The 24,751-nt window shown below is 43.0% G+C and overlaps 1 protein-coding gene across 8 annotated transcripts in view; it reads right to left on the reverse strand.

Annotated features, from left to right (window-relative positions):
• Nucleotides 1-662: 662 nt before the first annotated feature.
• ANKS1B (ankyrin repeat and sterile alpha motif domain containing 1B) overlaps nt 663-24,751 on the reverse strand; it is a 569,458-nt gene continuing 545,369 nt past the window's right edge. For 4 of the 8 annotated variants that reach the window (XM_078146721.1, XM_078146726.1, XM_078146717.1 and 1 more), the window contains 2 exons: nt 8,144-8,311; nt 663-2,704 (listed from right to left, as the gene is read on the reverse strand). In XM_078146721.1, the coding sequence (XP_078002847.1) occupies nt 2,597-2,704; nt 8,144-8,311 (276 nt within the window). In that variant the 3' untranslated portion in view covers nt 663-2,596. Of the gene's footprint in view, nt 2,708-8,143; nt 8,312-24,751 lie in introns of all 8 variants that reach the window. The other 4 variants (XM_078146720.1, XM_078146714.1, XM_078146724.1 and 1 more) reach the window with 1 other exon arrangement.

Raw genomic sequence — 24,751 nt, forward strand, 5'->3', positions numbered from 1 at the left:
AAGGGGAGAGTGGAGAGTGAGCCTTGGAAGGCAAGTTGCCTTTGCCCCAGGGTCAGGGTCATTTCGCATCCTTTCCTCAAAAACACAGGGCTGCTTTAGAGAAGTGGTGACCTGGATAGTCAGGAAGACCTGAGTTCGATGCCTGCCTTAGGATCTTATTAGCTGTGCGACCTTGGGCAAGTCACTTAACTGTCCCTCAGTTTCCCTCTCTGTAAAATGAGAGGGTTGGAGTCCCTGACCTCTAAGGTCCCTTCCTGCTCTACAGTTGATCTTAAAGCTTTCTGATCTGTCCTGTTCAAAATAAAATGGTGAGTTTTAGAAGTGTAAATGGGATTTTTTTGTGCCAAACGTGCCTCCTTGTGCCATAGAGTCACCCAGTGTGGTCCCCATCAACTCACTGGGCAGAGAATGGCCTTTGGAAATTCACCTTCTAGGGGGTAGAGGGGCATTCTACAGAGCCAACTCAGGCTACCGGTTCTTATTCAGGGGCCAGAGAGAGGCTTGTCAGAGTTCCTTTCTCATCCCGAGTAGAAAGAGCAGAGGAAGAGTTTGAGAAAACTTGGAATGACCTTTAGCTGTGGGTGTTTCCACAGAGTGGGCCTTGATTTTTGCTGCTCCCCAAATCTGGGAGGTAGGAGGCACAGAACGATGCCAAGCATCAGTGACTGTACAACTTCCATTTTATTATTATGTGTGCTTTTATAGGATATAAATAATGACAAAATTACAAAATTTATAACTGGAAGCCCAAGCATATTTACACATATGATTCTGTTGCAATGAGGCTATTATTTGCTTAGCTCCTATACAATTTCCTTTGGATACCATATTTTTTTAGTGTTATTTTTACTGTCAAGTGACTACATACATATCAACAGTGAATAGGCGAGATATGTACAAGGAACTCTTCTGTTCAAGTAATTTAATAACGGTATTAAAAGTTGGTATCACTCTGAGCTATAATCAGATTTAACGAAATCATACTCATTGACCAGTTCAAAATGAAGTTCAGTTATTCATCGCTGGCATTCACCAAGCGATGAACATAACTGAGAAGCTCAGATTTAAAATAATGTTAATTAATTAAAAAACATTAAGACAACCACACAATTTATCAATATCGCTATGAACTTCAAAGTGATTCACAATTTGACTGGTTAGAACAATATACAGTAAAATGCCAGTTTTGTCTATAATGATATTGTACTGTATTTTTTTTAATAATTCAGTTCTACATAAATATACATTATGGTATCATACAAATACTCCACAGAGACATTAAAAAAATTAAAATACCTTAAAGAAATGTAAGTAAATTTTATTTCATCAAATAGTAAGCAAATGGTCAATTCTTTTTTTTTGTGGTTCATTTCAAGAAAAGAGTTTTATTACTTTGGAATTTCTTCTTTTTAGTTTTTTTGCATGTGTTTCATTTTGTTGCTTTTTTTTTTTTAGAAAAAAGATTTTTGCAATAGAATTTTATCAACACTTTTCTCAAACACGGTTTCCACCACAGAAATCTCGATAGCAAGGTCCCTAGGTCCCAAATGTGTTTTTTTTTTTAAATACACGCCATAAAGATTTAAAAAAACATTTGCAGGGTTCATGGCTATCGGCAACATCCTCCATTTCAATGCTATCTCTTCATAGTGCAATGACTTGCCTGCTTCTGATTTCTCTGCCTACACAGAGCAATTTATGCCCCCGTGGCCATGGCTGCTCCAGTTTTTTTTTTTTTAAGTGGGAGCTGCAGAGATTTCATTATGCAAAATAAAGCAGAAATATCCTGTAACATTTAACATCTGTTCCTTATTGTTGCATCGATGAGACATTCTTTTAATAAAAATATTTAATACAAGAGACACATCTTTGCATAAATTCCTCTTTTTTTTAAACCTTTCTTAAATTTTAACTCTGTCGTAGGATTAAAGGCTATCTTTATAGGCTATCATGACACAATTGATGACGTAGAAAACCCACAAGTATAGAAATTAGGAAATAGAATTTCTTGGCAATTATTGGGATCTTTTTTTTTTTGTCTGCCTACAGTAAATGATAGGTAGCAATTCAGTGTGTTTACAAATACTATGTGGTGCAAGGTCTTTTCTGATGTTACTTTAAAACTGCCAACGATGAAAAAGAAGCTCACGCTTTTGTATTCTTCGGCAGCATTAGAGACCCTTTTTAAATGATAAGAAGAAGAATAAAAAGTACAATCTCCAAATAACCAACCAAAGATAGCATGGTGGCAAGAGTCACTAGAAATGCCTTGTGTGTGTGTGTGTGTGTGTGTGTGTGTGTGTGTGTGTGTGTGAGGACTGGGGAGGCCTGGCGTAGTAGGATGGGAAATGGGGGGGGCTGTCAACTCCCTCCTCTTACGGATTGCAATGGGAAAGTCTTGGATGCATTCTTCGGTCATTGGTTCAGGAAGAACATTGCCAGAAATAGCTGGTGCGCAGGGCCTTTTGTGAGTGATGAGGCCACTCGGGCAGCGCAGGCTTCCCCGTTGGCGGGGTGGAAAGGTCGCCACAAAGGAAGGCTGGGCTGTGACTGCTTGGAGTGCAAGGCACAACAAGGACGTGAGGGCGGTTTAGTATCAGAAAATTGTAGTTTCATACTTGGTATTTATTCCCCTTTTCGCTTCCTGTCCCGGTTCTACAATCCAGGGTAGGTTGGCGAGAGTCTTTTGTTCCGAAGGGTCTATCTGCTTTAAAACAAAGACAGATGGGCATTTTTACTTTAGGTATCCTCGAAGGGTTGCAGCGCACCATAAACAAAGTACTTTCCACCTGAATACCTTGCTATGTAAAAAATGCGAATATTATTATTAATATTATCCCCATTTGATAGATGTGGACCCTGAGGCTCAGAAAAGGATAATAGATTCAGAGCGGGAAGGGAGTCTTAGATGTTATCAAGTCCAATCTCCTCTTTTTACAAATTAAAAATTGAAGCCTAGGGCCTGGAGTCAGGAAGATTCAACTTCCTGAGTTCAAGTCTAGCCTCTGACACTTATACTAGCTGTGTGACCCTGAACAAGTCACTTCACCCTGTTTGCCTCAGTTTCCTCATCTGTAAAATGAGCTGGAGAAGGAAGTGGCACACCACTCCAGTATCTTTGCCAAGAAAACCCCAAATGGGGTCATGGAGAATCAGATGCAGCTGGGAAAAAAAAAGTAACAAAAGAGAGATAAAGCAACTTGGCCCAGGTCAGACAAATGGCAGATTGAGATTCGAACCCTAGTCATAGGATGATAGGATCATACACAGATCTGGAAGAAGACCCCAGAGGCCATTTAATCCAAACCTCTTCATTTTATACAGGAGGAAGTTGAACACAGGGGAGGTCATGTCTTGCCCACAGTCACAAAAGGAGTTAAGTATCAGCAGCGAGATTTGAATCCAAGCCCTCAAACCCCAGCGCCAATATATCACTGGGCCCAATGCAAACGTCACTGGACTAGATGCTGAACTAGGATTTGAACCCAGCTCTCGCAGGTTCTAATCTCAGGGCCCTTTCCCTTATGCCCCTCTATGCAGATCAAGATTCGGTCTATATCTGAGAGTTCTCCTGGGAGATATGCTGGAAAAAAAAAGTCATCGCACACCAATTCTATTCCAAATCGAGATTTCAGTGAAATGATTACATAAAGAGAAAAATCAAATGCTACAAAAGACGATATCAAATTGGTAACATTTCCTGTAGGTTGTGGCGGAAGAGTGGGATCCCTGGGGCGCCGTGTAGCGGGTAAGGGGTCCAGGTGGGTGACTCCTCAAAGCACTGTGTCATATGTTGGCTGTTTCCTGGCCTGCTGCATTCTTCCATTTAGAGGGGCAGGGGTGGGAGGAGCACAAGGTGAGCTACCATGAAAGGGACATTGGATTTGGACTTGGTTTACAATCCTGGTGTTGCCACTTTACTACTTGCAAATGTTAAATGAAAATGCCACTGACATGCTTTAGGAAAGTCTCCTTAACCTCTTTGGGCCTCAGTTTACTCAAATGTAAAATGAGATGTTTAGATCAGAGGGTTTCTAAGGTCCTTCCCATTGCTAAAACTCTGAACATGGTTGATCGGACTGTGCCTCAGTTTCCCCAATCTGTCAAATGAGGCGGTTGAAATAGCTGACCTTGAAGGTCTCTTCTGATCACCAATCCACGATTTTATTTTTTGATTGCTCTGATGACCCCCAGAGCAAGTCTCCATCATGAACGAGAGTGAGTTTTTCACCAAGGTCATTCTTTGTTCGTTTTGTATTTGCTGCTATTGTGAGGTTCCGATTGCTGCTTTCAGGGCTGTGGGATTTGTGTCCATCTGGCCACCTTCAGAATACGTTTTGAGCTATGTACCTACAAGGCTGCACTGAAGATTATATATATTTTCAGGAGCAACTAAATTTTTCTCAACAAGAAGGTAGTGGAGCCAAGGGAAATTAATGTGAACAATGACACCAGTTGTGTGTGTACAGCAGATAGGACCTTGAGGCTGTGAATGCACACCAATCTCCATCCTCCATTTTCACAGTCCCCAGTGGAGGCCCTTCAATGAATATTCTATCAGCCCTTATGCCACCCAATCTTTTATGTTCCTCAGAAAGATGTCTTGAGGGACCCGATTAGTGTTGGATGTAGGTACTCGGTATGAATAATTTTATCAAGCCAGCAGTGAAAATGGGCAGAGAAGTGTAAGGGGGAAACCAAGGAACACAGGGAAAACTTGCTAATCACCTATCAATCCATCTCTAAGGCCTCAGAAAGGCTGCCGAACTGTGTTGGGTTGGCAGGAATCTTTAATTATCACTGACCCCTAGCTAGGGAAAACTTTTCCCTGAGGCTTGGAAAGGGTGTGTGTGTGTGTGTGTGTGTGTGTGTGTGTGTGTGTGTGTTTGTTTGTACGTATGTGCAGTGATTGGGAAACGGCAATATCTGCATGGGCCTGTCTTGCTTGTGACATTGATATCCGGACCAAACACCAGGTAACAGAATCCTCGGCCCTTAGATTTAGACATGGAAAGGACCTGAAAAGCCATCTAATCCAGCCAACTCATTCTAAGGATGGGTAAGCGGGAAAGGTGGTAAAGTGGAAAGAGCGCCAATGTTATAGTCTGAGGCCTGGGGTCAAAATCCTACCCCTGCCTCATGATGGAGAATGCTCTCCACATCCAAAGAAAAGAACTGGAGTTTGAATGCAGATCAAAGCACATTATTTGCTATTTTTTTCTTCTGCTGTGTTTTGTTTCCTCTTTCTGGTGGTTCCTCCTATTGGTTCTAATTCTTACCCACAACATCACTAATATGAAAATATGTTTAATAGGAATGTATATGTATGGCCTATATCAGATTGCTCGCCATCATGGGGAGGCAGGGGGAGAAAACTTTAAAACTCAAAAGCTTATGGAAGAGATTGTGGATAAATCAAAACAAATTAATAAAAAAAAGAAAAAAAATCCTACCCTTGGGGAAAATCCTGGGGTTCCATTGACTCATCTGTAAAATGTGGGATGTATTATATGGCCTCCATTGGCCATATGTTTAGAGGAGTGTAGATTTAAACCTGGAATGGACCTTGGAGGCCCCTCAGACATTTTACAGACAAGGAAACTGAGGCCCAGAGAGGTAAGTGACTTGACCAGGGTCTCACAGGTGGGCTTCTAAATTTAGAAGGAAAATGGACCCTGCAGACCATGTAATTGAACCCTTTCTTTTGGAGATCATGGGTTATGATGGTGGCATCTGAACGATGCCAGTGTTTATTGAGGAGGTGAAGTGAAGGGGGAATATATGCATGCCTAAAAATGGATTTGAACGCAGGGTAACGTGACCCCTCCTTCCTCCAGTTCAGTGCTCTTCCCATTGTGCTACACTGTTGTCTCTCCTGGGGTACCACATGGGGCTATGGTTAGGTTATGTGATCTCATTCCTTGCTCTATCCCTCTGCCAATGAGTTCAGCACCTTCTCTAGAACATAGTTTTCAAGAGCTGCCTACAGCATTGATGCTTGCCCAAGGTCTCATAGCCAGGCTATCTCAAAGTCAGGATTTGAATCTGGGTCTTCCTGGCCCCCTAGGGCTAGACTGAGAGCCTCCCAGATATGGACCACTCTTACCAAAATGAGGCCTCCCAGGAGTCAGGAGACACACAAGAGTCTTTTAGGACCAGCCTTTTAGGACATTTAGGGAAAGGGGGAACATTGCTGAGGAAGGTTGATGGAGAAGTTGGAGGCCCACACCCGCTGCTGTGTCTCACCCCACAGCTATCGGGTTGTAACCCAGTGGAGCCTTCACAATTCAATCAAAGGAGGCAGCTGACCAAAGGAGGCTATCCCCACCCATGTGCTGGGGGATGCAGCCAGCTCCACATTAGGTAAACTGACCATTCTCAAAGCCAGATTATGGGGAATGTCTGCTACAAAGCACATTCAACCATGTTGGGGGCAAGCCTCCCTTTGTGCATAGATGTGAGTTTTATCCTGGAAAAGGAGGCAACCTCTCTTGGATTCCCAAGCCAGTGATCTTTTATATTAGATTTCCCCTAGCACCTGATGAGGTATGTGGTTGTTTTAGATCCAGGCCAATAGAAAAAGCTTTGAAAAATTGGTTCTTTTCAATCATTAAGGTGATATGAAACTATTACACCCTGGTGCTGGTTGCCTGGATGATCTTGGGCAAGGTAGGTCACTCCCTAGGCCTCAGTTTCTCCAGCTGGAAAGTAAGGGGGTTAGATTAGATGGTCTCCGAGGTTTCTTTCAGGCCTGGCTCTACAATCCCATGTGTCTATCATAGAATGGAGGGATAAACGTGAAAACTGCACTCCCTACTCCATTTCCATTCACACAAACACATATAGACATATGTATATACATATGTGTATGTATACGCACATATACAAGACATACAAACATACATATGGACATGCAGGAAGAGAAGTCTCATGCTAATATTATGATACGTAAGTCCAACCTATACCAACCAGAATTAATGAGTGATATTGCTAAAGCCTCTACATGCTGGTAACAGAGGGCAACTCAATCAACAAGTATTGATTAAGCATGTGCTGTGTGCCAGGCAGCTAGAGTGGTGCATTACATAGAGCACTGAGACTGGAGTCAGGAAGACCCAAGTTCAAATCTGGCCTCAGACAGTTATTAGCTGTGTGACCCTAGGTAAGTCGCTTAACTCTGTTTGCCCCAGTTTCCTCATCTATAAAATGAGCTGCAGAAGGGAACGGCAAACCACTCTAGTATCTCTGCCAAGAAAACCCCAAATGAGGTCACAAAGATTCGGACGAGACTGAAAATGACTGAACGACAACAGTGTACCAGGCATTGATGAAGCCATTGGGAATGTGTGTACAAAGCTGGATTCAATTCAGTCCACTCTAGCAATCATTTATACATTCATCAGTGACTCTAAATGGGGGCCAGGCACTTGATGTTTTTACCAGCACAGGGTAAAGAAAGGCTGGATTTGGCGCGAAACGTTGACATTTATTTATGTTGTGACTGGGATCAAGCCACTTTACAACTCAGTTTCCTTATCTGGAAGACGATGGGGTTGGACCAGATTGCTTCTCCCTCCAGATGTAGGCCTAGGAGACCATGATCTCCCTACCCTGCGCCTCAGTGTTACCTCTGAGGTCCCTTCCGGCTCTAAATCTCTGATCTTCCAAATTAGGCTGAGACTCCTGAGGGTACCAAAGGAAAGGTGGAAAGCCAAACTCAGTAAGACTCTCCGGCTTATAGATTCATTACTAGAAGGAAGCTAAGTGAGAATTGATGCTAACTCCTCTAAATCCAAAGCCAATATTCTTTTCCACGAGTATACCGCTTTGCCCAAGGTCACATGGCTAGTAGGTTGCATAGCCCTTTCTTCAACCAACATTAAGCACTTCTAATAACGCAAGGCATGGTACTAGATGCTGAGCTAGGTTTTGAATCCAGCTCTTCCAGATTCTAACCCTAGCACCCTTTCTCTGATGCCCACTGCCTTTGAGTTGGTCTCCCTATTGGGCAGTGAGGGAGGGGAAATTATGGGCTCTATCTGTGGCATCTGACTAGCTCAGATCCTTGAGGAGGGAAGTAAGGGAGGGCATAAACACATGCCCAAGGATGGCTTTAGAGTCTTGGGGACCCCCTCCTACTTACCACTGACTTGCGAATACTAACTCGCGGCTTGGGAATGGGCTTGGCGGGTTTGTTTTCGAAGCTTTCTGGGAGCGTTGAGGAATGCCCACCTTTTCTTGCTTGGAGCGCGAGCTGGTAGGCCACTTCAAACGCCTGTCCTAGTGTTAGTATGATTTCGTAGGCTAGATTCTGTTGTGAAAAAAAGGGGGGAAAAGCATTTAATAACAGGCCCATTTCAAATGACAAATATTAGAAGACACTTGGGGGTCCTCCCATTTTTTTTTTAAATTTTCACGTACAACATCACTAATGTGAAAATATGTTTAATGGAATGTAAATGTATAGCCTATATCAGATTGTGCGCTGTCTTGGGGAGGGTGGTGGGGAGGGAGGGGGAGAAAAATTTTAAACTCAAAAGCATATGGAAGTGATTGTTGATAAATCAAAATAAATTAATAAAATAAAATAAAATTTAAAAAAAGAAGATACTTGGGAACATAGAAGGAGGTGAGCCAGATGTGATTGTGAACTATTTCACCTGCAGTCCAAGTGATTCAGAAAACGCCAACCAGCACATTCTAGGACCAATTTAAGAGTTTGATGAAAGGCATCAGTCATTCATTAGACGTCCCGGTTTATAGCCAATGGGGACCTCAATTTGTTTACTGGATGATAAGTAATTCTTTTTTCAATTCAATAAACATTAAGTGTCTCCTGTACGTGGAGCACTGTACTAGGCTCTGATGGAGGAGGGAAGAACAGCTCGGATAAGAGACATTCTGCGTCCTCATGGAGTTTACAGTTTAATAGTGAGATCTCTGTTTCCCCCAGGAGAAAATGGAGTTTGTAGGGTTATAGATAGATTGAGAGCTACAAGGGACCTCAGAGGTCTCTAGCTACTTGATACCCTCATTTTACAGATGAGGAAACTGAGGCCCAGGGAGTTTAAATAACTTATTGAAGGTCACCCATATAATGAGCAGTAGAGGCTCCAAAGTCTCTTTCTGCTATATTTCAGATGCCAAGTGGAGGGTGTTAGAAATATACAGAGAAGGCGCTATGGTCACAGACAATCCTAGTGGAATGTGATTAGATCTAGGACTTCATTTAATACATTTTCCAGTACAGCACTGACATTTCTTGTCAATCCTCAGATGTTTAGGGAATCATAAAGTTGGAAAAGACCTGAGTCCCACCAGAATTGGTGAGGGATGTCACTCAAGTTTCTTCTGCATGCCAGGAACTCAGAGAAATAAGGATGGCGTCAGTTCAGTCCAATCGAACAGTAATTTACAAATCCCATGGGCCAGGTTATTGTTGTTGTTTGTCCTTTGTTCTCGAAGAGGACCATGACATCAGGGAGGTGATGCCATTACGTGCAACTGACTTGGCATTAAGTGATGGAGGGCTGTGCAAAGTCACGAGCCTCTCACTCTTTCCTCCAGAGCCATCTGGGTCCAGTGGCCAAATGTAGATCAGGATGACTGGAGATGGCCCTCATGGGCCAGGTGAGGCAGCACCAAAGAGACAAAGATAAAAGAACAAACAGTCCCTGCCCTCAAGGAGCTTACCTTCTCCTGAAGGTAACAGGAAGGTAATAAGGGATAGGAACAACTTGAACGCAGATAAATCAGGGCAAACAAGATACAAAATAATTACAAAGTATGAGAAGCAGAGTGGTATATCTGATAGGGAGCCAGCCTTAGAGTCAGGAAAATCTGGGAGACAAAAGCCCTGGGTTCAAATTTCAGCTCTGCTACTTACTACCAGTATGACCTTGAAGAAGTCCCTTCAGTTCCCTGAAACCTCAGTTGCCTCATCTGTAAAATGGGCAGTGTGTCTGAATAATGATCTCTAAGATCCCCTTCCAGCTCCAATTCTGTGATTAGATTGTGTTAGTGGTTCCCTAGTACTTGAATGCTAGGATCCTATGATTAGGTGGTCTCTAATATCTTTTCTAGATATAATCCTATGACTTTAAGCCACTTGACCTCTCAGTGCCCCTGAGTAGCTCTAAGACTATAAGCTACAGGCTAGTTACCAATGTACTTTGATGGAGGGAGTCTCCTCACTGGGAGTTCCCCACATAGATGAGGTCACCTGTCAGGACTGAAAAAGTACAAAGAAAATTGAGGGGGAGAGAAGAGAGTACTAAGAACTGGAGAGTGAGTGTGTGTGTGTGTGTGTGTACATGTGTGTATGTAACTCCATGTACACACTTGGGGCACTTGACAAAGCCTCCTCTATTTCTGGTCTCTAGACGTGGGGTCCCTCAGTTATGTACAACTGTCTGGAAGCAAAGGGGGATATTTCTGCTGGCTCCTCAGGGTGTAGAACAAACCCTGTACCTGTGTGGTGGTAAGGAAGTTAGCAAGTTGGTGCAGTGGATAGAAAGCATTGGACCTGGAATTGGGAAAGATCCGAGTTCAAATCCAGGCTCAGAAACTAGCTGGCTGTATGACTCTGGGCAAGTCACTTAACCTCTGTCTGCCTCAGTTCCCTCATTTATAAAATGGGGATAATAATAGTACCTACCTCCCAGGGTTATTGGGAAGATAAAATGAGATACTTGTGAAACACTTAGCAAACCTTAAAGGGCTACATAAATGCTGGCTGTTTTTTTAATATTCTTATCAATAATCTCTCACACTCCTTCCTCCCTCCCCCACTTCCCATACCCACTAGAGAGGGTCCTCCAGAGAAGTATGGGTCTCAGCTCTTCCCTAACATCTGCATCTTGATTAAAATGCAACCAACGTTTTGGCTGAGGAGAAAGGCATTAGTCACTCAGACACAATCAGCTGCAGCAGCAGGCATAAAAACACTGTGTAAGTGGAGCCCAATTAAGTCTGCATGACTTGACATTTTCTGGTCTCCCTCTGGTCAGATTTGGCACTTTATGGCCACTTTGGTGACAGCATCATCCCCTTCTGAACTTTCACTGACATTTCTTTAAAAAAATCAAATTAAAAAATTTTGGATAGCTTTTGTTTTTATGTAAGTTCATGGACTGAGAACTGGAAAGGATTAGAGAGGCTACTTAATGACCTCATTTTTCAGATGGGTAGGTTGAGACTTGCCCAGGGTCACACAGCTAGTTAATGTCAGATGTGGGCTATGAACCCAGGCTTTTGCTCTCAAAAGCCTCTGCTCTTTTCACCGTACAAGGCTGCCTCCCTAGTACCTTCATTTCCAAATGTACATCCTTTCTGCTCCCCCTTAAGCAATCATCTCTTATAACAATGAAAAAAGGAAGAGAAGGAAGTTGTTCTGCATACAAGCACATCCACAGAGCCTGACACTAATGTGTATGCACTGTTCCGCACCCATAGTGTCCCACCTTTGCGAAGAAGTGGGGCAAAGGGAAGGGGTCTGGACCTATGATTTCATTAATATGGGGAACTCAAGGGTGAGGAAACTCTCTCTACCAAAGCAGGTTGGCCTCTTCTTTGCAACTTTATAGACTTAGAAAGTTGTCTATCCGAGAGTTTAAGTGACAAGTCCAGAATCACACAGTATGTGTCAGAATTGGGGCTTGAACCCTTGTCTTCCTGGCTCCAGGGTCAGCTCTCCAACCACTATGCCACTGTGCTTAATGCCAAATGGAGTTCTGGAGCAAGGCTTTGCCGATGGGCTGTCCTGGATGAAATTCAAATGGACATTCTCTTGTAGAACTCAGAAAGGATACTTCCCCACCAAACTCTCCGAGGAGCACTTATTCACTGGGTTACAAAGAACTTTCCCCACAACAAACTTGTGAGGTAGAGAGGGCAAATGTTACTGCTCCAGTCTTCAAAAGGAAGAGATATAAGCTTAGAGGTTCAGGGAATCCAATAGCTTCCTGTCACTTATAGGCAAAGTCCTGAAGCCTACTTTGCCAGGTTAATTTTCCATTACTCCCTCCTGTGCGAGACGATCTCCCATCTGTGCCTCTGTGGGCTGTTCCTTTCGCCTGGAATGTCCTCCTTTTTCTCAGAAGTGCCAGCTTCCTCACAGGTGCAGTTTATATGCCATTTTCTAAGGGAAACCTTTCTTGCTCCCTCCTGAAATCAATCAATCTCTCTCTCTCTCTCTCTCTCTCTCTCTCTCTCTCTCTCTCTCTCTCTCTCTCTCTCTCTCTCTCTCTCTCTCTCTCTCTCTCTCTCCCTCCTCCCTCCCTCCCTCCCTCCCTCCCTCCCTCCCTCCCTCTCTCTCCCTCTGAGTCCAATGCTCTGGCCCCTATACCACATTTCATTTCAGTTTTCACCCTCCTGGAGAGACAAGTAGGGATGGAACAGTGTAAACTATTTCCTTTCTGAAATGGAAGCATTGGAGAAAACTGTAAAGATGCCTTAATGAAACTGACCCATGGAAAATGGGTTCAGATTTTAGTAAGGAAGAATGAGGCTAAGGAGGGAAGAAGGGTGAAGTGGGGTCTGGGTACAGAGGCTCTGGGTCCAGGGCTTGCTATCTGTGTGACCTTGGGGAAATCCCTTCCTGGGCCTCAGTTTAGTCATCTGTAAAAATGGGCTTATTTTATATGGTCCTGATGGGACATATATTTAGAGGCCATCTAATTATAGGATCACAGAAAGGAGTTTTAAATCTTTGATTTTAAGATCTTAGACTAAAGGCAGAAGAGCTTTTGGAGGCCACTGAGGCCCCCTCATTTTACAGACAAGGAAACTGATGCCTAGAGGGGTATGTCACTTGGTCAGGGTCACATAGCTCTTAAATATTTGAGACAGGATTAGAACTCGGGTCTTCCAGACTCTGAGTCCAGTCCACAATCCGAAACTGCTTCTCTGAACCAGAATGGATTTCAAAGCAAGACATTGCTTTGGCATGGCTTTTACGGACTTCACTTTGATGTAAGATAGGATCCTGGGAACAAGTGAAACAGATGTTATCAGGATGGATGCTGATTTGACAAAAGAAGCAGCAGTCTGAACTGTGGCATTCCCCCCCCCCTTTTTCTTAGGAAAGATTGTCCTCTGAGGCTATGTGCATGTTTTGGGGTGATAAGGAAACCTACAGAGCCTGCTAAGCATCCCCTCCCACCTTTCTACCCTCAGACCCAGTAAACACCGAAACAGCATTGGCCTCCATAGATGAGTTAGACTGGTGTGTTAGTGATACAAGTCTCCAAATGATAGTGGAGTAGGATGGCAAGCGGTAGCTGACCACCTCTGCCCTGTAGAGCCCCATCAGCATCAGCCCCACCCTCGGCAACAGCCAGCCTCCTTGGGATCTCTAAGGAGGTTTTGGAATCTAACAGGTGACCTAAAAAAAGTGAGAGGACTCTTGATTTCATTAAATGCCTTGAAGAAGAGGCTGGCTGACCAAATATCTTGGGCCTGTAGGCATGATTCTATGGTGTGCTGGGCAGGAGGCTGGACTGGAGGATCTCTGAAGGTCTCAGCTGAAACTGAGAGTCTGAGTCTAAGGACCATGATGTCTCCTTTTGTCTGACACACTCGGGATTTATGTGGGTGTTTAGGAGAAAAAAATCTCCTCTCAGAAATAATAATGATGATAATTTGTATATCTTCAACTCTGTAAAATTTCCCCTGTAACAGTCCTGGAAGTGAATGAAATCTCTAGATCGTAGATTTGGACCTTGGAGGTCATTTCGTCCAACCTCTTCATTTTTTCAGATAGGGAAACTGAGTCCCAGAGTGGGTAAGTGATTTTGTCATCAGCCTACACATAAGCACAGAAAAACCAGCCCCTTCCACCCCTCCATCTCCCCAAAAAAGCTCTAGCGTCTTCAAGGTGGAAGTCAATGACAATCATTATTTGGACTACTGGCTTGTTTCAAATGATTTCCTCTTCATATGGGAACCACAGAAGGGACTGCAGCTGAAGGGAAACAGGTTAACAGTTCAGGCATTAGCTTTTAAGCAGTGCCCAGGGTCGTGAAGCTACCATCAGAGGCAGCCAGCTGAGTAAAGGATTCAGCTGGGAGATGCTGAGAGAGATTGGCTGGTTCCAGAGTTTAATCCCCAAGCACAATTATGTTCAGGGTTTAACAGTATTTAGCGGCTCCGATGCTGGGTGCCTGTGGCCATCAGACAGCGCTTGGGTTAGCAGGATCCTGGTTAATTCAGAAACAACATCGCCCTGGACTCGGACCCAGGGAGACTTGGCTCCAACATTTTCTGATTCCAAGTCCAGTGCTCTATCCACTAAGCTTCACTGCCACACAGGTGATAAGTAATGGAGGCAGAATTTGAACCTGGGTCCCCTGATTCCAAATCTCTTATGCAACGCTGCCTCTCAGGTTACCTCATTGACTTAGGTAACTTACTGTCTAGCTTGTACTACAGTTATTTGTGTATATTTCACCCATTAAACTGTAAGCCCCATAAGGGCAGGAATGGTGCCTGATTTAATCTTCACAGTTTTAGCACCTATCACAGAACTAGCACGCAGTAACTTTGTTGAATGGAATTAAACTTCCTTATATCCCATGAGATTTTCTCCTTGGCTTCAAGCATGGAATTTGAACCCACTTCTCCTCCCATCCAACACCAGGCCACTCGGGTGTGATTGTTCTCCATGGGACCTCCTCCTATTCCAGTCCTCTGTTTCCTCATTGACAGTTCTTGAGACAGCCATTTAATTGCAAAAGCAAGACCTGGTATGACTTGAATGGCAATTCTTGAATCAAAATCACATTGAGCAAAATGTTTTATACTTGAAGAGGACTTCCATTGTTTTGTTACCATCTTGGTTGGGATAACAGCTTCCGTTAGCTGTTGTTTTGGCTAGCCTCAGCACGTCAATCTCCTCAGTGTGACCTCACTTGGAGGACAGAGGGAGGGGGTGCCTACTTTGCACTTTCCCCAGGCATCATGCCCAGGACCGGCTAATGCTCTAGACAGCTAAAGGGCAGCCTCCAGGCAAACGCTGTAGGAAGCATGTGAAGTGTGACCTACATTTAAGGATTTAAACATGAACCATTAGAGAAGCCCAGCAAACCGTCAGGCTTTAGGAAGAGAACCTTAACTAAGAATTAGGAAGATGATACACGGCTATATTTCTCCAGAAGCCTAGAGATGAAACGGAGTTGACAAGCCTGAAATGACTACTATGGAGCCTCTAAGTTTCTCACAAAGACTGAAGGTCAGGCTTATGATTAGGCCAAGTGATGGTGGAACCTAACAGTGGAAAGTGCTCAGTTTGGAGCCGGGCGGGGGAGAGGGGTCTGTGGTTGCCTTGATCACATATTAGCTTTGGGACCTTATGCGAATCACTTGGACTCCTTGGGCCTCAGTTTCCCTATTTGTAAGATGAAGAGGTTGGACTAAATGACCTCTGAAGGCCTTTCCAGCTCAAAATCTATGATCTAGAGATTTCATTAGCTTCCAGGACTTTACAGGGTAAAAGGTATGTGAATTATGATCATTATTATTTCTGAGGGGAGAGTTTTCTTCTGATCACCTCTATTCTCCTCACCCACATCCCAGGGTAAAATAACTCTGCGACCGTGCCCAGCAGGGTCACAGAATTCATCGATATTGCCCTGGTTCTACATGTCAGTCTCCAAGGTACTAGTGAGAAACTAACCTTGAGAGGTCAAGATTATAAAATGTAAAACACTGCCTGACGTTTCTGGACGTGCAGAAATTTTAGCAAATTCTATTATGGTTCCTATAGAGATGGCCAGGGCCTGTATGCTAACTGATGAGCTTGAACTGGTGCAAGACCTTCTAGGGCATAGAGTGCCTGGTGACTACTTGGCATTGGAAAGAATTTGCAGATTTTTTTTTTTCTCATGCCTGCTAAGGTTTATCACTTTGGGCTTCATACCAAAAAGACTGTCATCAATTGGCTTAGTACAAGACTCTGAAAAGAGGGCAAAACATAGCCTGCTGAATCACCCAACACTGTTTTCTCTAATTTCCCTGGCACTGTGCTCTCCTACCTCAACCAAGCTACTTTTATGAAAATTGACAAGGCCACAGCTCAGGATGGCAGGGCTACAGGCAACTCATGAAAGGAGTGGGCCAGGCAGGGTGAATGGGGGAAAATGCTCTGGACTGTACCCCGCAAGGAATGCTATTACTGGTCAGAGATCTTGGGGATGGAGAGCCTATGCAGGGGGGAGAAGCTGATGCATTTCAAGATGCTCAGAAAAAATATATAAGAAAAGATGAAATCCTAGTGGAATCTGCAGTAAAACTCTGATTAAGTAGAAATATATTCTATAGATACATGTATATATACATATAATTGACCAGTGTTTATTAAGTACCTACTGTGTGCCAAGCACTGTGTATATATGCATATATATATATATATATATATATATACACACACACACATACATGTCTTTGCCTTTCCAGGTCCCTGTACACTGCCTGGCACACAGTAGTCACTTAACAAGTGCTTTTGGATTGAATGCCTAAGAAAAGGAAAGGGAGGTGTTAATAAAAGTCTGGATAACTGGAGGCTCAAGGGGCAACCCTTCTTCATTTTTGCCTTCATTGTTGGAAATCTTTCTAAAATGTCTGTTTTTCTTTGTCACATAGCAAGCGCCCTCCCTCCTAGGGCCATCGTGTATTCATTTGGAATATGTTGTCTGTTTTGCTAGAATGTAAGCTACTTGAGGGCAAGGACTGTTTCACTTTTGTGCTTGTATCTCCAGTACTTAACACAAGGCCTGGGTATGTAGAAAGGACTCAATAAAAGTTGTTGAATGACTGGCTACTTGTTATGGGGTAGAAGGAAGGAGGATTGATGGAGAAATGACTGACTTGTAAAGAAAAAAAAGGAAAAATAATTCCCTGTCTTAGGACAGACAGTAAGATTCATTGAAAAAAGAAAAAGATTTCTATGGGCACGGAAAGCGCTGTAGCACCTCAAGATCATCTATCCTTCTCAATATAAATGATGATTATATTATAGAAAGGCTCCATGGCCTAGTGGAGAGAGCTAGCTTTGGAGCCAGGAAGACCTGGGTTTGAATCCCTCCTCTGACACAGACTGTCTGTCTGACTCTGGGCAAGTGACTTACCCTCTCAGTACTCTGTTAGGCGACTCTTGAAGACCAAAAATTGCTGGTAAGGTGCCAACCTACATTGGTAGAAGGGGATTCCTCACTTGGGAGTTCCCTATGCTAGTGAAATCACAGATCTGAACTCTAAACCTATCAGATTATAGTTACGTTCGGTGTAGAAGATGGGGCTGAATGTGTCTTCATATCAGTATGCCCACATCCCAGGACATAGGTGGGAAGTTTTGACTGTGGTAGGTGGATGGATCCATGATCTTATTGTGGCTGTGACCATTCCCTGTATGCTTTTGATCTTGGGTAAGACTCGTCCCTATTTTTTCCCCCTTAACTCTTCCATTTGTCATTCAGCCATTTCAGTTGTGTCTGACTCTCTGTGACCCCATTTGGGGTTTTCTTGGCAAAGACACTGGAGTGCTTTGCCACTTCTCTTGCTCATTTTACAGATGAGGAAACTGAGACAAACAGGGTTAAGTGGCTTGTCCAGAGTGAGACTGCTAATGTCTGAGGCCATATTTAAACTCGGGTCTTCCTGATTCCAGTCCCAGAGCTCTATCCACTGCACTACCTAGCTGCCTTTGACTTCCATAATGTCTTTTCTACAACATGCTGGATGTTTTCCTCTGTATCACAGACTTGGAGTTGGAAGGGATTCCAGAGGCCCTCTAGTCCAACCATCTCATTTTTTAGATGAGAAAACTGAGGCCCGGGGGATGGTTAAGTGATCTGCCTCAGATCACACAGGCAGGATGTGAATTCAGGTCCTGTAACTCCAGAGCCAGTGCTCTCCCCACTGTACCACATTAAGTCTGATAATTTTCCAAGAGTTTCGGTGCAATACTTGGTCAGTCCATCTGTTATTCCTTGCTCTGGCGACATGGATCTCTCCCCAATCATCCATGTAATTGAATGCCAGAATTTTGGAGTTGGAAAGGACTTTAGTGGCCATTGAGTCCGACACACACACACACACACACACACACACACACACACACACACACACACACGAGTCCCCTCCATGGCGTAACAAACAAATGGCCATCGAACCTCCACTTGAGGTTCTCCAGGAGAGGAGCAGCCCCTTTCACCTCTGGAAGGCTGTAGTTGTTAGCTCTTCTTTTCTAGCAAATCTAAATTTGTCTCATGGCAACGTCTTCCTGTGGCTCTTCATTCTGCTCTTTCTTCTGCCCAGATCTTGACATCACCTTGCATTTATGATCTTCTCTTTCCATCCAAAAGCGAGAGGGCAGAAATGACCTTCACAAATTTGTGGGTTATGCTATTTGTATCTTGAACCTAGGTTTCTCTTAGAGATTAGAGATCTCTGGCATACTGGATGGAGTGCCACCCTGAGAATTAGGAAGATCTTGGCATATAATTCCCTCCTCAGACACTTACTAGCTGTGTGACCATGGAGAAGCCTCTCTGCTTCTCTGACCCTCAGTTTTCTTATCTGTAAAATGGGCAGAATAATATCACCCATAAAAAAATAATATCACCCATAACACAGAACTGAATTGGAAAGCGCTTGGTCACCCTTTAAGTGCTATATAAATATTACTGTATACCAGAGAAATAGTATTTCTTCATATTATGACACTGAAACTTAAAATAATGACTTTTACCTTGCCCCTCCCCCCAAAAAACCTGTCTCAAAAGCATTTGTATCATCTCGATCTGACTCCAAAGAGATGTGAAGAGAGGGAAGATAATCTGGTGATTATAACTTTGAGCAGAGATCATCTTGAATTCACTGATTCATTGTTTCATTACTTCTCAAGTAATAGACTTTCAACTGGTCTCCTTGTTTCCATTCTTTCTCCACCACCAATCTATTCTCTACACATTAACAGCAGACACAACAATCTTCCGAAAGCACAAGGCAGAACACAGCCTTTCCAATTCAGTGGCTCTCTAGTGCCTACAGAATTAAATGAATTCCTTCCCTGACTGGGACTGGCTGCCTACAATCTGGTTCCAGCCTACCTTCCTGACCTTTTTCACACTGCTTTCTGGCTTATGCTTTCTTTACATTTCAGCCAAATTGGAATCCTAGCAGTTCCCGACTTCTTGTTACCCTTTCTCATCTCCATGGATTTTGACAGGCCATCCTCCAATCCTGGCTTGTCCTCCTTCCACTCACTCAGTCAACAAGCAATTAGTAAGCATCACGCTAAGTTCCGGGGATACTTGTTGAAATCCTCACCTGATTTTAGGGCCAAGCTTGGGTGCCACCTTTTCTATCTCCTCAGTGCTCTGATGATGGTGATCTCTCCCTTTTCAATTTTTCTTAAAGTATTTTTGTTCCAATCTTTCCTTTGCCCCTACCAAATCCTGTCGTATACTAAGCTTATTTGTGTATATGTCTGGGCTTTGTTATTAGATTGTAAGTTCCTTGAGGGCAAGAACTAGTTCCTTTATCTCCCTTGGATCCATATTATGCCCTTACCAAATCACTAAAAAAAATAGCATCATAGCCTTAAGGGACTCTAGAGACCACCTAATCCAATCCTTTATTTTACGGAGGAAGAAAGTGAGTCCAAGGGAGGTGGCATTTTTAAGTGGGTCACACAGCCATTAAATGTCTGAGGCTAGATTCATAGGAGCCTCAGTTTCAACCTCAAAGGGCCCTTAGAAGCTACAGAGTTGAGTCCCCTCATTTTACAGATGAGGAAACTGAGGCACAGACTAAGAGACCTGTCCAGAAGCTAGATATTTTAATTCAACTTTATAGATGAAGAAAGGGAGGCAGATAAAGTTTTAGGGACTCACCCAATTTAAGGCATGAGATCTAATCAACGTGAAGCGCTTCTATTTCTAAGATTGTCCACTTATGGGAGAATATGCCAGAATATGTAAAATTGCACTAAGACTTTTAGGCCATGCCATATTTTAAGGAATAGATATTTTTCTTAATATTTTGAGGAATAGATATTTTTCTTAATATTTTGATGCTTCTATGTTTTTCTTAATATTTTGATGCTTCTATGGGTCCAGGAAATACATGGATCTATAAGGGGCAGCCTGGTACAGTACACAGAATGAGAAAAACCTGGGTTCTAATCCTGTCTCTGATTCTTGCTAACTACGTGACCATGGGCAAGTAATTTCCCTTTTCTTAACCTCAGTTTCACCATAGGTAACATAACAGAGTTGTATTTGATGGCCTCAGAGATCTCTTCCAACTCTAAACCTAGGAACCTATGATATTTTTAATCTAGCTTGTCTTTCCATTCCCTTGCAAGGCAGATAGGGGACAGGAATGCTTTTAGCAAGAGAGGATGGTAAAAATCCTGCCTGTCTGAAGCATAGGCAGCTCTAAGCAATTCCCTCCTTGAGAGAAATCAGGGTCTTTGTTCTGGTCAGGACCTTTTCTGTAAAAACTGACATTCTTTTCATTCATTTAAATGTTAAGTGTCTGCTATGTGCCAGGCATGGTGCTAAGCACAGGACTTTTTGGTTTCATTGATGGTAGAGGACTCTTAGTGAGAAAATTCCTACCAGTTCAGGTTGGCACTTGCCCCCCAGCTTCTAGTCTCCAAGAGCTGCCCAGAACGCTGAGAAGTGAAGTGACTCTGCCCATGTTCCATGTCAGATGTGGGATGCCACCTCATGTCTTCCTCAATCCAAGCCTGACTCTCTAGACATTGCCAGGACTGCTTTTTTGTTAACATTTGTGTTTCACTAAATGGAGTCCCTTTTATATACAAGATCCCACTGAGAATGGATGGAGGAGGGAGATGGGGAACTATGTCCTTCATGCACAGCCATCCACAATCATGACAGTTCCTCAAACAAAGTGGAACCTCCTGGCGCACCTTGTCCTGCTGGCTGTGAAATTTTTCCATTGCAAGGGAACGGAAAGACAAGCTTTATTAAAAATATCAAAGACAGTGAGGGCAACGTGTATTCTGAGGATTAGCAAAGTGAGAATTAACAAGTGTCTTGCTGCAAAGTCATGGCTCTTCAATGTTTTTTTTTAAGGGGAAAATAATCTTTTTTTTATGCTTCAGCTCCCCTGAATGTAGCTCTCTCTACAGCTTGAGAAAACCAGATATTCCCATAATAGGATGCATTGGAATTATTTCTCATCCAATGAGCATAGTTTTATTTATGGGAAATCAGCTCAAGAATTATCAAAAAGAATTGACTTGGGGTAGCTAGGTGGTACAGTGGATAGAGCACCAGCCCTGCAGTCAGGAGGACCCGAGTTCAAATCTGGCCTCAGACTCTTGACATTTATTGAATGTGTGACCCTGGGTAAGTCACTTAACCCCCGATTGCCTTGCCAAAAAAAAAAAAGAATTGACTTATTGGCGTATACTTTAGGCAGGTCATAGTTTCCTCCTTCTGGCTACTTCTTCTAGGGATGCAGAGAATAGCTTCTCCACTTCTCATCAGGTGGTTTTTGTGTGATGTATACAAACAATCACATCACTTGGTGGCCAAGCTTCAGGCTTTAATTAAACCAGGCAGCACAATGTTGTGGATAGAGCTGGGAAGACCTGGGCTTGAATGCTATCTCTGATGCTCACTAGCTGTGTGTGACCCTGGATGAGTCATTTCTCTGAACTTCAATTCACTCATCTATAGAAATATAATTGTACTGACCTCACAGGGTTATTTCACAGACCCAAAGATGTAGGTCTGGGAAGGACCTTAGAAGTGATTTAGTGTAACTCTTTCATTTTACAAATGAGGAAACTGAGGTCTAGAAAGGTAAAGAGATTTGCCCAGGGTCTTATAGGGAGGAAGTGGACAATGTCATGCCTTTTAGTTTGACACTCCAAGTTCAGTGCCTTTTCTATCACCTCCCTCTCATGTTGTGAGTATAAATGAAATAATATATACAAACTGCTTTGCAATTAAAGCTGCATGTAAATGTGCGATTATTACTATGCATCTCTGAATTTAGCTAGGCTGGCTGACAGATATATAGGCTCTCATAAACTTGAAGCCTTTCCATCTTGGTGGGGCCTTCAAAAGCTTGAAGAGTCCAGGGTCATCTCTGCTTATAGGAGAACCTATATACTATATGGACTTTAGTGGAAGAGTTAACAATGTGTTGGGGTCAGTCAAGCAAGGGTTAAGTGCCTCCTATGTGCCAGGCACTGAGCTAGGTGCTGGAGATAGAAAGCCTTAGAGAACCGCCTGGGGCCCTGAGCCTTTCGGTAACCTAGCCAGACCTATAGGGCTATCCCATGTCAGAAACAGGACTGACCTTCTCTCTCTGCTCCTCACACAGAATACTCAATCTCCTGCCTTCTTACATTTGCACTGGCATGTTTGCTAGGCCCTCCCTCCTTATTTCTACCTCATTAAGCCCCTCTCTTCCTTCAAGATTGGGGTCGAATGCTAACTTCCACATGAAGCCTTTCCTGATCCCCAAACTGCTCGTGCCCTTTCCTCCCAAACTACTTTTATTTTGTTGTTCAGTCTTTTCAGTCATGTCTTACTCTTCGTGATCCTGTTTGGGGTTTTCTAGGCAAAGACTCTGGAGTGGTTTGCCATTTCCTTCTCTGTCTCATTTTACAGATAAGGAAATTGAGGCAACAGGGTTAAGTGGCTTGCTCAGGGTCACACAGCTAGTGAGTATCTGAGGCTGGATTTGAACTCAGGTCCTCTGGACTCCAGGGCTAGCACTTTGTGCACTATGGTTCCACCTAGCTGTCCATCTTGTATTTAACTCCTTTGTATTTATTCTCTTTAAATTTCTTCTGTATACACACACAAACACACACACACACACGTACGTCTGTGTGTGTGTTGTGTATGTATAGTTAAGATATACATACACACATCTCTATCCTACCTTTGCCCACTCTCTTCTTTGCCCTCCCTCTCCTTCCTCCTCCTACTCTTTCTCCCCTTCCTCTCCCTTCCCTCATCTCCCTCTGCCTATCCATCTCTCTCTGTCTCTCCCTCTCTCATTAGAATGTAAGCTTCTTGTGAGCAGGGTTTATTTTATTCTTTGTCTTTGCATTTCCAGCATGATGTCTGGAACATAACAGGTGTTTGATAAATATTTGCTGATTGATAGCACTTGGAGTATTTCTAATTACAAGGCTAGACTGCTGTATTACCTCATGTTAATAAAGAGATATAGATACAAATATGCATGTGTATACACACAAATGACCAGGGCATTTTAAACATATGTATTTATACAGTGTGATATATTAGACAGGAAGACCTGGGTTCAAATGCCCTTCTCTGACTGGCTATATGACCCTGGGCAAGTCCCTTAATATTTGTCCACCTTAGTTTCCTTAACTGTAAAATGGGCATACTATTAGCACCTATCTCTCAGGGTTGTTGTGAGGATCAAATGAGATAATTGTAAAATGCTTAGCATAGTGCCTGGAACATAGTAGGAGCTTAATAAGCTTGTTCACTTTCCTTCCACTTCCCTCTTTGTTCCTCCACTGTAAGGTTTCAAGTAGTAAAAAAAAAAAAAAAGGGGGCTTATCTTGATAGGTAGTGGGAGTTTTCTTACCTGGGACTTCCTTGTACCAAGGAAATCCCGGGTGTGATCTCTACCCCTAGCCTTAGAAATAAGGAAATAATGTAGATAGAGCACATTGCAACCTTTAGAGTGTTACATACACTCCAGTTTTGATGATTAGGGGTGGTATATTCATGTATGCACATAATGGACCTATCAGTTGGCCTTGGTGGTAATGAGATATCAGAAGAGTGACCTACAAAATCTCCAGGGACTCTGCCAGGCAGTGAGCAGCCTCTCTAATGAACCACATTTTCTTTTATAATAATCCTGCTCTGATTTAAGGATGTGGCCTGGCCATTATGCTGTGAATTTCTTCGTGATTCCCCATCAGGAGCCATGTAAAAGATTTCTACAGATGTTTATTTAAAAAGGTTTTAAGGCTTTAAAACTTGGACTGAATATACAGCTGCCCTACATAAAGATAGAAAGTCTCTGGTCAAAGAGGAGAAATGGTGATTTAAAAAAATTTTTTTGGAGGGTATGCAAAGCCTGTCTCATCTTTAAAGACTGCTCAAAGGCCCAGGTCTAAGCTGGTCACCTTTGTGGGTATTTCGGGCATGAGGCAAAGTATGGTTTCCCCGAGGATTACTGAAATGGTGGATTTCAGCAGGGTGGAGGGGAGTGGGGGAGAAAAAGCAAGGCTAAATTTTTGGAGCATCTAGAACATTCAGGCCAATTTCCTACCTTAATACAATTCACATGGATGAGCTTTAAGATTCAGGAAGCACTTTCCCAAGGGGTAGGTGACACAAGTATTTGTATCCCCATTTTACAGAACAGGAAACTGAAGTCTAGAAAATTTAAGCCACCAGCCCAAGTGTCATGAGCCTAGACCTTTCCACTAATATTAGGTAGTATTTATTTAGTGCTTGAAGCTTTGCAAAGCACTTTACAATGGCTGTCTCCTTCGATCTTCACAACCATCTTGGGAAGTAAATGCCATTATTATCCCAATTTTATACATGAGGAAATTGAGGTTGAGAGAGGTTAAGTGACTTGCCTGGGGTTATATAAGTAGTAAGTTCGTGAGTTGGGATTTGAATTCAGGTCTTCTTGACTCCAAGTCCACTGTAACACTTAGTTACCTCCATTAATCCTTTTTTTAATTTAAAAAATTAATTTT

The sequence above is a fragment of the Phascolarctos cinereus genome, unplaced genomic scaffold (assembly GCF_003287225.1).
Source record: "Phascolarctos cinereus isolate Bilbo 61053 unplaced genomic scaffold, phaCin_HiC Scaffold_1;HRSCAF=81, whole genome shotgun sequence".
In the NCBI taxonomy this organism is placed as follows: Eukaryota; Metazoa; Chordata; class Mammalia; order Diprotodontia; family Phascolarctidae; genus Phascolarctos; species Phascolarctos cinereus.